Source organism: Dasypus novemcinctus, chromosome 10 (genome assembly GCF_030445035.2).
Source record: "Dasypus novemcinctus isolate mDasNov1 chromosome 10, mDasNov1.1.hap2, whole genome shotgun sequence".
Taxonomy (NCBI): Eukaryota; Metazoa; Chordata; class Mammalia; order Cingulata; family Dasypodidae; genus Dasypus; species Dasypus novemcinctus.
Window position 1 is genome coordinate 11086553 of NC_080682.1, and position 16711 is coordinate 11103263.

A 16711-nucleotide genomic window follows, 5' to 3' on the forward strand; every position below is an offset into this window, starting at 1 on the left:
CAAGCTTTGTAAATCTGCTTTTGTATGGGGTGGGATAAAGGCTTTTTGTTCAGAAACGCTGAGTGCCGTCTCAGCTTTGTCACCGTTGTTCCTCGTGCTGTGTGGGAGAGCACTGGCCGCTGTGCGGGGCGGAGGGCCCGCCTGAGCCCTGCCTTGCAGGAGGCCGTGCAATTCCTAGCACTTCACGTCCCCGGTCTGGGAGGACACTGCTGGCACAGGCCTGTCCCACGCCACAGAGGCACCTGACAATACCTACAATGGAATTCCTGGTTTGAACTTTTTAAAAGATTTTTAAATTTTTATTTTATTTCTTTCCCCTTCCCCGCCCCTCCCAGTTGTCTGCTTTCTGTGTCCATTCACTGTGTGTTCTGCTTATATTCTTGTCAGTGGCACTGGGAATCTGTGTCTCTTTTTGTTGCGTCATCTTGCTGTGTCAGCTCTCTGTGTGTGCGGTGCAACTCCTGGGCAGCCTGCGCTTTTCTTGTGCTGGGCGGCACTGCGCGTGGGCCAGCTCATCACACAGGTCAACAGGCCCTGGGTTTGAACCCTGGACCTCCCATGTGGTAGGCAGACACTCTACCCATTGAACCAAATCTACTTCCCTGGTTTGGGTTTAATAAGGGACAGATAACTGTTGTGCCTTTTATAACAGGAACTGGCAAGCTTTTTCTATGGGCTTTGCAGACCACGTGGTCTGCCAGAGCAAAAGCAGTCTCCGGCAACGTGTAAGTGGATGGGTGTGGCTGTGTGCCACTACAACTTCATGGACACCGAAATTTGAATTTCATATAATTTTCCTGTACCACAACATAAATCTTCTTTTGATCCACCCACCCCAAACTTTTTTGTTTTAAAGATTTATTTTTTCCCCCACTACCACCCTGCTGTTTTTATTGTCTGTGTCCATTTGCTGTGTGATCTTCTGTATCTATTTCTCTTTTTTGTCTTCTCATCTTTCTACTCTAGGATTCAGAGGGATTGGATCCTGGGGACCCCTGATGGGAGAGAGGTTCCCTGTCAATTGTGCCACCTCAGTTCCTAGTCTCTGCTGCGCCTCACTTTGACTCTCCCCTTTGTCTCTCTTTTGTTGCGTCATCATCTTGCTGCGTGACTCACTTGCGTGGGCACTGGCTCACTGCGTGGGCACTGGCTCACTGCGTGGGCACTCAGGTGGGCACTCGGCTCACCATGCGGGCACTCACGTGGGTACTCGGCTCACCGTGCAGGCACTGGCTCACCGCACAGGCATACCTTCTGGGATCGAACCCGGGTCCTCCTGTATGGTAGGCGGAGGCCCTATCACTTGAGCCACCTCTGCTTCCCGCCCCCCCCAATCTTTTAAAACTGTAAAAAACATTCTAAGCTTGAGTGCCTTACAAACCAAGGCAGTGCACCTGATTTGGTCCATGGGCTGTAGTTTTCACGTTTCTAATTTTATAACATGATTTCTTAACTTTGGTTCAGCTGCGCTGGCTTATGTGTACCCTTAGGTAATTGGTCTAGTTGGATCATAGTGGAAGAGGGTGAATTTTTGGTGTCCTCGGTTCATGGAACAGAATGACCTTCTCCCTTGGGTACTTTCCACTTATTCTTTTCCTTTTGTCATCAGTGCTTACGTCCATCTCCCCAGTGGCCACCATCCTAGTGGGTTTAATGAGTATCCTTTGGTTTGTATGGTTCTATTTTTGCTGCTGCTTTTGAAAAATTTGCAAATGGACACAGAGAGTAGACAAGGGGGGGATTGGGGGGTAAGGGGAGAGAAATGAATAAAAAAGAAAAAGAAGAAAAAATTTTTTGGGTATTGTGCTTGTGAGATGTGTCTTGATTTTTTTTTTTTTTTTAGAGATTTATTTTATTTATTCCTTCTCCCCCAGTTGTCTGTTCTCTGTGTCCATTTGCTGCGTGTTCTTGTCCGCTTCTGTTGTTGTCAGTGGCACGGGAATCTGTGTCTCTTTGTTGTTGCGTCATCTTGCTGCGTCAGCTCTCCCCGTGTGTGGTGCCATTCCTGGGCAGGCTGCACTTTCTTTCGCACTGGGCGGCTCTCCTTACGGGGCGCACTCCTTGTGCATGGGGCTCTCCTGTGCGGGGACACCCCTGCGTGGCAGGGCACTCCTTGCGCGCCTCAGCACCGCGCATGGGCCAGCTCCACATGGGTCAAGGAGGCCCGGGGTTTGGACCGCGGACCTCCCGTGTGGTAGACGGACACCCTAACCACTGGGCCAAGTCTGCTTCCCGAGATGTGTCTTGTTAGTTTGCGTGTGTATCTTTCATTGATAGAAGTGGCCTTGTGTTCCAGAGCTCATCCTCAGCACTGTGTTGTTTGTTTGTCTGTTTTTTAGGTACTGGGGGCCAGGGATTGAACCGTGGACCTCACATATAGGAGAGGCGGGCACTCAACCACTGAGCCACATTGGCTTCCCTGCATTGGTTTTTTCATTTGTTTTGCTTGTTGTTTGTTTTTGCTTCTTCAGGAGGCACCAGGAACCAAACCTGGGCCCTCCCATGCAGGAGATGGGCACTCAACCACGGGAGAGGGGCACTTAACTGCTTGAGCCACGTCTGCTCCCCTCAGCACTACATTTTGCATGAATGTCAAGTCCTTGCTTCCACCTAGTGCACAGGGCTCCGTGGCTGCCTCCACTGCATTTCACTTCATTTTTAGAAAGAAGCATCCATGAGTGGTAGTATTTTTTGAGCTTGTGTATATTTGGGAATGTATTTCTTTTTGCTGTTTCAAGGGACAGATAACTTGGCCGAGGATGAAAAGCTTTTTATCTCTCCAAACTGCAGATATCGCTGCATTGTTTTAAAAAATATTTCCTTTTTTTAAAAAACTTCGGATATAATTTACCCTTTTTCTTGTTCAGTTCTATGAATTTTGACAAACACATACAACTGCATAACCATCACCCCAATCAAGATCTAGAACAGTATGGAAAGATTAATGACCCTCAAATTCTCATGCCGTTTGGGGAAAAACTCTCTCCTCACCGTCAGCCCCAGGCAGTCACTGCTCTGTTTTCTGTCATGTAGTTTTGCCTGTTTTGGACTGACATAAATGGAATCATAGATTATGTAGCTTTTTGGGTATGACTTCTTTCTTCTGCCACTCCATTATTTTTTGGTGTTTAATGTTACAAAGCTAACATCTGAGTTCCTTTGTAGATAACTAAATATTTTTTTCTGCCTGAAATATTATAGTATTTTAAATTATTTTTTGTCATTTTACTAATTTTTTCTTTTTTTGCATTGTGTTTTTTTGGGTAAGCCTCCTTTCATTCATATTTATCTAGAATGCAATGAGTGCCGTAGGTCTGTGTATGCCCTGGCTGCTTGTCACTTGACATCACATTATCGATACTCTTGTCAATCTCCTCTTCCAACCTGCAGCCTCCCAGAGGGCTGGACCCTGCCTGGTTTTTTATGTCCTTGCCTGTTTGGGGAGCGCCCTAGTTAAGTGTCCCTCTGGGGATTCTGAAGACCCTCTAATTCTCAATATTTCCCTATAATCTGGGCAGCACATGGGATTCATAAATTGTGACTATTGTCTATTGTTCTGAAATAGGCTCTTAGTAAGATCTGCGTGCCCTCTTTTTGGAAGATAAATTATACTTTTGGCACTAAGAGAACATGATTTATCTGAAAAATCCCTGTGAAAAGTCTTTTGGTCCTACTGTATATGATGCTTCTTTGCAGTTGTAACGTTTCTAAGGAACAGAAGGGAACGGCCCATGACCCTGCTTCACAAGGGTTGTGTTTGGCACACACATGCTCTGTCACACACACAACTCTCACACACAAGACTCTGACATGCATTCTCGCTCACTCTTATCACACACACGGTCTCCCACCGTCACTCTCCCACACACAGCTTCACACACGTGCTTCCCTGTGTGTGTTTTCACACACACATTCATGCTGTCACACACGTACACTCGCACCCTCTGATTCTCAGCTGAGGCATGAGGACAGCCCTCCCCGTCGGGCCCCCGGCCAGGTTGGATTTGGCAGCCTCTGGCCAGGGCGCTCGGTGGACAGCTTCAGTCAAGCGACCCGTGGGTTTGCCTGGCGGTCAGTGCGGTGGTCAAGATAGTGGGCCAGGGACCCAGCCAGCCTCGTGTCGAATCCTGGCCGTGTCACTCATGAGCCATGTGGCCTTGAGTCAATTCCTTCACACCTTTGAGCCTTGATTGTCTCATCCATAAAATGGGGTTCATAATAGTGCCTGCTTCACAGGAGGGCTGGAGGGGTTTATTGAGCGAAGGACCTGTCAGACACCTCGCAGAGTGCTTGTCACCTGCTTGAGTTGAGTTCAAGAAAGAATATTCCTAGAAATGGTAACAGAAAGGCAGAGGCTCCAGCTAAGGAAGAAGGTTTGCAGTTTGTCCTGACAGGTCGACAGGCCCACAGTCCCTGCAGGTCTGTGACACAGGCCTGTGAAACTGGACCAGCCTTGGCCTGGCAGGGCAGGGCTCGGGACACATGTCCAGATGCGCTGGCTGCGGGGGCCGCTGCGCTGCACTTCCTAGCGAGCTCCGCCCCGGGTTCGAGAGTCTCATGCTGCCTCTAACAGCCCTGTTCTTGGTTTTGTAGCCAGAGCCCAACCCTGGAGACCTGATCGAGATTTTCCGCCCTCTCTACAGACACTGGGCCATCTATGTTGGTGATGGATATGTGGTCCACCTGGCCCCCCCAAGTAAGGGCTCCCACTGGGAGGGGCCCAGGGGCTGGGAGGAGAGGGAGATGGGGAGGTGTGGGGATGAGGTGACCCAACATTCTGCCCACTCTCTGCTGCTGGTGGGTCCTGGGGGTTACTAGAAGGCAGCCTGATGTGGGGCAATGGTGTTCAAACTCTGCTCCTTGGAACCCCAGGGTTAGGTGGGCAGCTCTGCTTTTATGTGTTTTATATACTATGACATTGTAGAAAACAGGTTCAACCCATAAGCGTAAAACCTCTGGAAAGAACACAGGTGTCTGAGCAGAAAGATTTGCCTAGGAATCCAGTTTCCACCCTCTAGCCTTGGTTTCCTTATCTATAAACTGAGGCTAAGAATACTTAACTTGGAGAATTGTTAGGAGGATTCCTCATCCATTTTCTTAAAAATTTACCTTAAAATTGAGGTATAACGTAACGATGGTAAAGTGCCCAAATATAAAGAGTGTGCAGTCAGTGAATTTTTGAAGCGTTTCCGTCCATGTGATGATGGCCCAGATGGAGGACATCTCCCTACCCTTCAGCAGCTTCCCCTCCCCTAAAGGCAACGACTATTGGAACTTCTCTGGTCACAGGTCATTTTGCCTGCTCTAGCACGTGCCTGTGCTCTTTTGTGCCTGGCCTTTCACCCAGCAGAAAGCCTGGGAGCATCACTGTGTTGTTGCCGGTGGCAGCAGTTTTTCCTTTTTCACTGCTGCGTGCTTGCTATTATATGGCAGTGCCCCCATTTGCCATTCATTCTTCTGCTGGTGGGCACCGCATTGGTTCCAGTTTCTGGCTACTGTGAATAATGCTGCTGTGGACATTCATGAACATGCCTTTTGCCCACTCCCTTTACTTAAAAAAAAAAATGTTTTATGAGGTACCGGGGATTGAACCTGAGACCTCATACACAGGAAGCACTGCTGCCCCCACCCCCTTTACTTTCAACGGATACCTTTACTTAGAACTTGAACTAGAAGTCAGAAGTAACAGGGTCGAGCTCGTCTTCCCAACCCCCAATTAACCAAGCCACCACCATCGATGCCCTCATCCTCTGCTTTTTCTTCTGTTCAAATGCAAAAAAAGTGCCCCTGCCTTTATCGAAAATGCCAGCCCCAGTGTTTGGACCTGGATCCTGTTTCTCTCACTTTTGTAAACACTTTGCTCCTCCAATTCCCCCACCACCTTCTCCCTCTCTCCTGGGTCATTCCTTTTGGCATAGACATAGCTGTGATGTGTTCTGTTGACAAGACAAACACATCCCTGGACTGGATGTCCTTTTCTGGCTAATCTCCCATTAGAGCAAATCTCATCATAGCAGTGCCTGCCAGTTCCCCGCTTCCCATTCCTACTTCAGTCTCATCCACTCAGGCTCTTTTTTTTTTTCGGTGCCCCCTCTACTGGAGCAGCTTTTATCAAGGTTCCCAAAAGAGCTCCCACATCTTGCCAAAGCCGAAGACCAGTTTTCAGGTTGCAGCTCACTGGCTTCTCTGCACCATTTGACCTAAGTGACCTCTCTCTGCGCTTCATCTGGCATCCGTCCTTCTCCCCCCCACCCCAATGGGCCCCCTGCAAACCCTCCCCCCTTTTCTGCAGTAATGACCTTGGCATGCCAAGGAGTTGTAGCCTTCATGGCGTCACAAGGCTCACACTCTATCCTCTTCCTGTCCCCCCATGATGGGTGTGCCCTTGGCCCACATTTGCATAATCAAGAGGGTCGCTCAGGTGTCATAGGATATAAATGACCAAAAAAAATGTCACACACATGGACCCCACGACCCTTCATTTCAATTAAGGAAACCAGGGCCCAGAGACCAGTGCGCCTTCTCCAAAGTTGCACGGCCACATGTCTGACCCTCCCCCATAGACACTCCCACATCTTGCTCATGCCCTTGAGGAGGGGGCAAAGGGCAGATGCCAGGCTTGGGGCCGGCTCTGAGCCCCTGCGGCCCTGCCCAAGCCCACCGTGTCCTCTCTGGGGATCCACAGGTGAAATCGCTGGGGCCGGTGCGGCCAGCCTGATGTCCGCCCTGACGGACAAGGCCCTGATTAAGAAGGAGCTGCTGTACGATGTGGCCGGGAGAGACAAGTACCAGGTCAACAACAAACACGATGCCAAGTACCAGCCGCTGCCTCCCAGCAAGATCGTCCAGCGGGCGCTGGAGCTGGTGGGGCAGGAGGTGCTCTACAAGCTGACCAGCGAGAACTGCGAGCACTTCGTGAATGAGCTGCGCTATGGAGTCCCCCGCAGCGACCAGGTACGTGCTCCACCCACGTCCCATCCCCAGGAACCAGGCCGCTCCCTCAGCCGCTGGACATCTGCTGTGGGCCAGGCTGGGGTGCAGACAGAGACAGGAACGAGACCGGAAGAGTAGAGCTGGGCTTCCTGCCCTGGAGGCGGGCACTGTTGGGGGGGGAGGGTAGGAGGAGGGTGGGGGTGGGGGGAGACAGACAGGCAAGTCGGCGGTTCAAAGCCTTGCACAGCCATGACCTTGGCCTCTGCTGCGGAGCTCTCCCTGGCCGCCTTGCCCTGAGACGAGCCCTCGCCACGGGGGGATATTCTCCCCATGTGAGGAAACTGAGTCTCAGCTTAAGTAACTTGTCTATGGCCATTCACTTCATCGGAGACATCTTTATGGCACTTCTAGAGCCGGTTCCTAGGACTCTTCCTAGGACTGGTCTGGAATGAGGCTAAGTAGCAGAGGTGGGGTTGAAGCTCAGTGTGTGTGACACAGGGTTGAAGTCAGAGAAGGAATCACGGAAGATGGAACACCTGATGTGGGTCTCTCTGTTTCTTAAGTTGAGCTTATAATGAATTGTCCACAAGTCAACCGAGGCAATAAGGAGGAGAGGCCGAGGGAGCAGAGCGAGCCAGCAGGTACTGCTGGCAGCACCAGGGATACAGTGGTGGATAAAATGCACCTGAACGTGGGGACGTAGAGTCCAGTGGAGGGAAGCAGAAATAAAGAGCACAGGAGTCACGCCGCCTCAGAGCACAGCAGTCAGACCGATGGGCTGCTTAGGGATGGACAGCACTCGGTCAGATGGCCAGAAAAGGCCTTTCTGAGCCAAGGACGCTAAGACCTGACTGACGAGAAGTTGGCAGCTATCGGGGAGGGTCAGGGAAGAGCCAGGGGGAGAGAACAGCTGGTGCCAAGGCTCTGGGGCAGGGTGGAGAGAGATGTGGTTGGAGGTGAGGCTGGAGGGCAGTGACCGGGCTTCATTGTAGGGTTTGGGTTCCTTGTGGGCTTTCTCAGCCTCTAGGGCTACACTGCACAATATGGCAGCCTCCAGCCATGTGGCTTTTAAAATATCAATACAATTAAAATAGAATAAAATAAAAAATTGACTTTCCGAGGCACATTAGCCACATTTCAAGTCACCACTTGTCTACCGTGTTGGACGGTGCGGCTGTAGAACCTTTAGAACCTTTCCACCTTCACCGGCAATTCTGCTGGACGGCACTGTGCTAGGAGGTAACGCGAAGGCAGATCTTGAATTCCCTTGGGTGGCAGTGACCACGAATTCGTCTCTGCCCCCTTGACCACGGCCACCTCAAACTTCCATGCCCCCTGCGCGGTGTCTCAGCTCGTGTTGAGCCGTATCTTCCCCTACCCATACCTGGGGTTGCTCAGGTGTTTCTTTGATGGCACCTGCCTGTCTGCGTGTCTAAACTCTGACCTTCAAAACACGCTGGTCTGGAAACTGGAATTTATCCCTTGGGGTCATCGTGAAGGAACCTTTGTGCCCAGGCCAAAGGGGACTTTATTTGTGCAGGTTATAGGCTCTCACGAGAGTCAAGGCACTTTTTGGGATCTGCTTTGGGAGAACCACCCTCAGACCGTGGCTGGCATTTCCTGTGGGGTCTGCAGCGAACGGCACTTCCTGTGCTGGGCTTCCTGGGAAAGGCCCCCTGTCAGATGATTAGCCCCACTGTTAAGCATGTGATATCATGGGATTTCCAAACATTTCGGTATCTGACTAGGATGCCCTAAGCTGCCCTTTAGGGCCAGAAATAGATCTAGAATCTTCTGCCAGGCTCTGTGCTTTGATTTGGGGTTTGGGAGCTCTGGAGGCCAAATCTACCCCTCAGAACTTCTGGAGTGAAAACAGACGGAAGTCCCTGGGCACACAGCCCTGGGAGTGGTCCCCCCTCCCTCCTGGCTTCTTCCCCTGAGACGTTGCCCCTCTGCCTTCCTTGGCTGGGGCCCTCCGCAGCTCCCGGGAAACAGGGGCTAGAGGACGGCCAGCTTCTTGCTTCACAGTCTTTGTACTCTGGAAACAACACTGCCCTTGGGCTTGGATGGTGGCCACACGCAGTCAGCCAGCCCTTGGCTTAGAGGCCGGGCCCTGCTGCCCAGCTGTGAGCCAGAGCCCGCGGGAGCGTTGCCTCATTTGAGCAGAGCAGGGCGGTGTCTGGGGATGGGTGGAGGGGGCTTTATCATGCTTATAAAAAAAACACCCCCAAGGGTCAGTCCAGGAGCCCCTGGGAATGCAGTTTTGTTCATTTACTTTGATTTTGGTCATGCCAGTCTCTTTTCTTTGACTCTCTTTTTAAAGGTTCATTTTATTTATTTATTCCTCCCCACCCTCCTTGTTGTTTGTGCTTGCTGTCTGCTCTCTGTGTCTGCTCATTGTCTGCTTGTCTGCTTTTTTTAGGTGGCACTGGGAACCGAATCCCGGGCCTCCCTGTGGGAGGGAGGCGCCCATTGGCTTGAGCCACCTCCGCTCCCTGCTTGTTGTGCCTGTCATTGTGTTTCTTTCTCGCCTCTTTGTTGCATCATCTTGTTGCTTCAGCTTGCCGTGCCAGCCTGTCGTGTCAGTTTGCTGTCTTGCTCATCTTCTTTAGGAGGCACTGGGAACTGAACCCAGGATCTCCCATGTGGTAGGCGGGAACTCAACTGCTCGAGCCACATCTGCTTCCCTGAGTCTCTTTTTCTCCAGGGTAATGGGTAACTAACTTCCATTCCATTTCTCATTCTCTCTCACTTATTCCCTTCCTGTTCTGCCCTTCCCCCTTTTTCTTTTTGATGAGAACATTGTCTTTAAAAGAGTTCTTAGATTCCTATTATGTCAGGTTATTTTGATTTATTTACAGTTTTTGAGATACGGTTTCTTCCTTGGGCAGTGTGGCAGTCAAGAGTAAGGTCTGGTCAGGAAGACCAGGGCTAAATCTTGCAAGCTATATGTCCTTGGGAGATGATTCAAACTCCCCAGATCTTGGTAAAGTATAAATGATAAAACAAACCTTGGAGTTTAGCTTAGGACAGGCCGATGCAGACAATGCACTTACTAGATTGTAATAGTAGTAGTTGTCCTAGTGGCCCTCACCTTCCTTCTCTTTGCTTGGTTCACCTAGTGCCTCCTCGGCTGGCCCCTCTGGGCCCAGTGATGGATGGGGAGGCATTTACAAAGGCCGCCTGTGATTTTCCCTCTCCACTCTCCCTCATGCTGCTAAGTGACTGTGCTTACTGCCCTGCCCCGCAGGTTGAGTTCCTCTTATCTACTATCTTTCAACACGGATCTTATTTTTTTCCTTCAATCAAATGTGTTATTATTGTTCAACACCTGTTTACATAGACACGGATGTGAAAGGTGATTAATATAAAAACTGAGTAGCATCTTCTCTTTGCCACATCTATCGTGAGAATGAAGACCATTCTCAGCAACCAGACTTTTCAGCACTCCAGAAAATGTCCACACCATGCTGAAGGGACACACAGCTGTAGGGACGGCTTCCAGAGGAACCCTGCAGAGGGACTTCCATCACATCAATGTAGAAAATGGTCTCCTTGGGAAGAAAAAGAAGGGGCTTCTGGTTGACCAATGGTGGGGAAGTCGAGGAACTGGCTACAGCGTGCGCCATCTGTAGTCAGGTATGGAACACGATCAAGGGAGTTACACTGGGCTTCCCATTCAAGACGACGTCTGTGTCTACTCACTTCCCCATTAACCTCATTGTTCGGGGGAATGGGTTTCTTGTTCAAATCTGAAACTTCTTGGGTGGAAAATATATTTACAGGGTTTTGGATGGAGCCAAGCATTGCTTGTTAAGTCTCTCAACCCCAGAAAGATGAGTCAATTCTTGAAAGAAATGATGTTGACCTTGTATCAAATTCAGCTGCTTTGATTGCACAAGCCACAACAGTTAAAACCAAGGATGTCAGTAAAAAGTTGGATGGTATATATGTCTCTGAAAATGGAACAGTTCAAGCAGGCTGATGACTAAGTTCTAAGAGTTGTCCAGCTATAGAAACAAAAAGATCCTGGATGATTTTTAAGACCTATTTGTGATATTTTAAAGATGCAATGAAATTCTTCTGTTGGAGCATAAAAGCTGAGTAGCAGGAACACATCTCACTAGAGGAGGAAAGGACAGTTTTGCTAATGTTTGATGAAGACTCCCAGAGTCTCTAGGTCACAGCTTGGCTTCAGATTTACGGAGAGTTCACGACACCTCTCTTCTGGACAAGTCAGTGGGCAGGGCTGTGGGAAGGACTTCATCAGCACTTGGAGAGCGTTAGCTTAAAAAGATGGTGCAATGTTAGATGGAATCGGGGGGGGGGGTGATGTCTTTTAGGCATGATGACCCTCCAAACTTTGTCTTGAGTTACATATGGTGCACAGCTGTCATCTTTCACTAGTATCCTAGAGATTCCTTTCAGTTCTCTCCTGCATTAAAGCTGACATCTTCTACAGCTTGCTTCTTTCTTATTCTTGGTTTATTCTCTTGTTTTGGTGGAATAGGTCCTCTAAGAATTTCCTGAGAAAGTTTGCAAGGGAGGTAAATTTTTTAATAGCCCAACAGGCTCCTTGTATTTGTTCAATCATATTCTCTGCCTACAGTACAAAGCATGGCCACAAACAATGAGGTTATTGTGATTTTCCTTGACAAAGTATCTTTTGCATGAATTAGTCGCATCAGCATTCGTTCTCACACTAAATGACGTTCTGTGAAGAACTAGGGACACATTGTTCTGCTCCATTATCTGCGATCCTTTTCTCCCACCCTTACACACAGTTTAGCAAGGGATTTTAGGCAGGTTCTCCAGCAAGTACACCCAACAGAATCAAGGTTGCTACAAAATAGTGCCTAATTCTCCTTTGGATGAGGGAGTCAAACCTCAAGTCTGTAGCTTCAATTTTGGGCACCTTGTAACGTAACTTACACTGCTGTGCATATTGACGTCGCACACAGCCATGTTCAACTCGTCAAGGACCCACGTAAACCTGGGCAGTGCCAAGAAGTTTTTTTAACCATAGAAGGCTCTATATTCTTCCCTGCATTGGCTGGGTGGGAGTTTTGGCAGCTACCGCTTCTATATCTTGGCGAGCTTGCATGTCTTGACCATAGCATGCATGTGAATTTGGGGTAGCATGTCCACATTTTCAACCTCTTTTTCCTGTTATTTATTTATTTTTAATGGGCTTCCTAGCAAAAAATGATGGTTAAAGATCTTTTTCTTTGGCACTTTAAATTTTGTTTCAGTGCCTGGCTTGGTTTTAGGGTGAGAGTTCTTGATCCTAGTCATGATATTCTTTCATGCCCTTTAAAAATCAGTGTTGCTAATTCTGGGCAAAGTGCCTTCATTGGGAACAGTTGCCATAAGGTGAAGAAGAGATTTTTGCCCTCCTTTTACGTTGTCACTGAGGCGGAAACCCTCAGAGTTGGATGTAATGCTAGAGGTAGGAAGAGGCTGAACTACCTCCCTGTTGTTTACTGATCTGGGTCATTCGTATCCAGTTTTGTTACCTTCAGTGTTACGCTGAGTCTGATCAAACTTGCAGGGCTGGAATGGTGGATGGGAGGACATTATGGTTAAGAGACTGGGAAGGAAGCTAGGGGAAAAGGTCATCGGACACACTGGCATCCCAGCTGGACTGCAAATGAGGGCAACAGACATCTGTGTTGGACATGGTTTCTAAGCTTGGGGTGCATCCTCAACACCCAGTAATAGATGCTTTTTATTTGCACTGAAACTGAAGCTTAGATTGGCATTCAAGTCCATGGCCACCGTGCTTCAGGTGGATAGCAGACTGTCAGATAGGAGCTCGAGCTGTACATTAATGGTGTTGTGGACATCAGACACACCTGAATGTTGAGCAAAATCACTATGCCAAATTGGATCACTGAACGCTTACTAAGAGTAGACAAAATCACTGAAAACAGAGACACCAATAATGATAGAGTGTGCTTGTAGGCACGTGAGATAACCCTGACTGAAGATCAGAGCTCAAAGGTAAAGGGGAATGTTACAAAGTAAAGGATGAATCTGAGCAGTGTGTGAGGTGTGTGTGTGTATGTGGTGTGTCCTCAGAGCAGTGACCCACCACCGGACAAAGCCAAAATAGCAGAACAGTAGTCAATTACTTGTTATGTGTGTGCCAGCATAGTAGCCTGCGGTAGATATTAGCAATTTTTTTTTTGTTTGCGTCTTTATTCACTAGGACGCTTAACTGCTTGTTTTCCTACAACTGTCTGTAGTGTTTGCTTCAACTACCTGAGGGTTCATCATCATTTTCTTGTCTTTTACGTTTTGCAGATGTAGTCTTGGTGTTTGAAGTTGGGGGTTGCAGTAAGGTCTTGGAGCAAGTGTTTAGGATTACTGTACATCCCTCTGTCTTTTTTTTCTCCTTTCTGGAAAAGTTTTTAAAATTTAATATTTGATTATCCTAAGTAATACATGCACACGATTTGAAAAGGCAACTAGTATTTAATGAGTTATTAGAAAATACATGGTTCCCTATCCCACCCCTCCCTTCTCCTCCAGTCTCCCCTCACAAGCATTCTTCTCTTTTTTTTAGCCATTTATTTTGACATTAAGCTATTTCTAAATAAGATGTATAGACCACTATCTTTGTATTCACAAATTTTAGACATGATCTATTGATTTCTTGTTTTGGTAAATGAGGAATTAACTTTTTAATACCATCCCCCTCTCTCCTCCATTCTCTCAGTATGATTTATATTGTGAATTTTGTTGAATATTGAGTGCTTGCTCTATGCTTATGCAAGTATCACTGATAGCTGAGTGTTGTGGTGTACTGTGATGGTTTTCTTTCTTTCATTTCTTCTTTTGCTCTTTTGTCCTGAAGATAATTATTACCTTCCTTTTTCATTGCTTAGCTGTCTTTGTATTTATTGCCAGTTTTCCCCACACCATCCAGTTACCTCTCAGCACTATCTCTCCCAAGAGAAACTACATCAGGCAATCTGTTAGTTCTAATATTTTCCCCTGGGCACTTCCCTGCCATTTCGGTCTATGGCAGTAAGCTGAACACCGTTTCAATCTGAAAACTTAAATCCTGTGGTCGTAGTAAATTTTAATGTATTATTTCATTCTTAATCCTTCCCTCTCTATTTCTCTCTCCCCAAAATGTCTATTATTTAATACTTGGGTTATTCCATGTTTTAAATCTTTGACTCCTGTTTTCTATTCTTTCTGAGAGATTTCCTCAATTTGATCTTTCAGCCTTCCTGTTGAGTGTGTCAATTCTGTTATCATATTGTTATTTTCTAAGAGCTGTTCTTTTCTCTCAACATGGTATAATTTTTTTTTACAGCAGTATGTTCTTAACTATTGGATGCAATGTGTTTTCTTACTTTCTAGTTTTCTTTTCTAGGTATGGCTTCTGTTTCTTCAGATTGCTTTTTTCTGTTCATTTTCCCCTTTTTATTCTATTTTAGAGGCTTTCCTCAGGTGTCTTGTACCTGTGGTGGTAGGCTTGTGATTAAGAGCGGGGGGGTTCAATACTGGGTGAAGCTCTGAGTGGGAAGGAAGAAAGTGGTTTATTGACTTCGAGTTTCATTGTCTGATTATCTTGGTGGGGTTGTTTGTTTGGGAGCCACCAGTATTGGTATCTTTTGCTGTTCTTACTTGAGCTAGTCTGATTCCCCAGAAATGTCTTCTAGACTCCTGAAAGTAGAATGAAGTTCTAGGAGCAGAGAGGAATTGGAGAGATAGGGCATCTCACGTTTAGCATTTTTATGGCTTTTCAATCCCTTTGTTTATGGTATGATACCCACATCTTCACATGTGCTTCTAGATTTACAGAACACCCAATCCTCCATATTATCCTCTGCAGAGAATAAACTTTGAGACCTGTTGAAAGCTAAAACTCTTTCTCCTTTTCTCACACTTTCAGTAGTATCTAGGGTTGCCAAAATATGATCCTTTTTGAGGATTCTTTAGTTATAATGGGTTGATTCTCAGCATTTCCCATTACTGCCTTAGGATTTAGTTTTTCTAGGTCTGTTAAGTCATTTATCACTGTTCCATCTATTTTACAGTTTCCATACTTTGATGCTACTGTCTTTTCTTTTTTTTCTCTCTGTCCTTATGCAATTATGCTCAAAACAAATGTATTACTTTACTTTTTGTTGGGTTTCAGGAGGAAAAGAAATTCGACACATGCTCAGTTTTTACCCTGAAGTCTATTTTTACTTTTGCAAAACCTTTTTTCCACTACAAGAAATAAAGTCAGACATCAAAAATTCCACCCCCGCCCCCTCCCCGCCCCTGGGATGGCTCCCTCATCTGTCTGCTCATTGTCTGCTTGTTGTCTCTGCTCATCTTCTTTAGGAGGCACCGGGAACTGAACCTGGGACTTCCCATGTAGGAGGCGGGTGCCCAACTGCTTGAGCCACTTCTCCGCTTCTTTTTTTTTTTTTTAAAGATTTATTTTATTTCTTTCTTTCCCCTCCCCACCCCCCCCCCTCCCGGTTGCCTGCTCTCTGTGTCCATTTGCTGCGTGTTCTTTTTGTCCTCTTCTGCTGTTGTCAGCAGCATGGGAATCTGTGTCTCTTTTTATTATGTCATCTTGCTGTGTCAGCTCTCTGTGTATGCAGCACCATTCCTGGGCAGGCTGAAATTTCTTTCGTGCTGGGCGGCTCTCCTTATGGGGTGCACTCCTTGCGCGTGGGGCTCCCCTATGCGGGGGTCACCCGTGTGTGGCAGGGCACTCCTTGCGTGCATCAGCACTGCGCATGGCCAGCTGCACACGGGTCAAGGAGGCCCGGGGTTTGAACCGTGGACCTCCCATGTGGTAGACGGACGCCCTAACCACTGGGCCAAGTCTGCTTCCCCATCTATGCTTCTTAATAATTTTAATCACAGCAGCACTATTGTTCATGGTTGAGTCATTTATTTGAGAACATGTAGCGAGCATCTCTGTGTCTGGCAGGACTGAGCCCTGGAGATACAGCGATGTATAAGACAGGTGAGATCCTTGTCCCCATGGAGGTCACAGTTTATTGAGTATTCATAATGACAATTCCTCCCAGACCTCACACTTGCTTCAAGGGCTCCCCGTTGGCCAGCCCAGCTCTCAACCATCCTGGCAGTGCCCTTCCACAGTCACCCTCTGGGGGCTCATATGCTTTAATGTACCCACAGGGTGAACTGAGTGTCCCACTTTTAGATCAGGCCAGCAGGCTCTGCCTACTAATTCTTTCTCCATCCAGGCCTCTCCTTCCCTCTTCTCTGCCAATATTTGTTGGCATCTGGGTTTGACTGGGATGGCCACGGGGCATGTGAGGCTCCCTGAGCCAAATGTTCTTGTTGAAGGTACAGTCTGTACTGAGATTCCTGACCTAGAGCCTGACCCGCTCCTTCTGTTTTGCAGGTCAGAGATGCCGTCATGGCGGTAGGCATCGCCGGAGTGGGCTTGGCAGCCGCGGGCCTCATTGGATTGTTGATCTCAAGAAACAAGCGGCAAAAGCAATAAGTTGAAGAGACTGTCCTCTCAGCAATGCCTTTATAAATTCAGGAGGTCTCATTTTGCTAGAGGGTTTGGGGTTTGGTCTGTGGATTTCCCTCTTTTATAATAAGGCTTATTTTTGCAAAATAAAATAAAGCCCAGTAAGGGAGGATTTTATTGGGGCAAATGCAGCAAGAATTGCCTGATGTGAACTCTGTTCAGGCCACAACTGGGCTCCATTCCTGGTGCCACCAGGTTGAGCCCCTCTGTGATTTTCTCTCACCTTCTTTCTGAGGGCTTTGTTCCTTGGGCTCT

The 16711-nt window shown here is 47.6% G+C and overlaps 1 protein-coding gene across 3 annotated transcripts in view; it reads left to right on the plus strand.

The window, feature by feature from the left end:
• Positions 1–16711, plus strand: part of PLAAT3 (phospholipase A and acyltransferase 3) — a 55334-nt gene that overhangs the window by 9354 nt on the left and 29269 nt on the right. For 2 of the 3 annotated variants that reach the window (XM_023586829.2, XM_058305274.2), the window contains exons 3-4: positions 4594–4696; positions 6686–6954. In XM_023586829.2, the coding sequence (XP_023442597.1) occupies positions 4594–4696; positions 6686–6954 (372 nt within the window). Of the gene's footprint in view, positions 1–4593; positions 4697–6685; positions 6955–16321; positions 16588–16711 lie in introns of those variants that run through there. The other variant, XM_004451409.4, reaches the window with a different exon arrangement.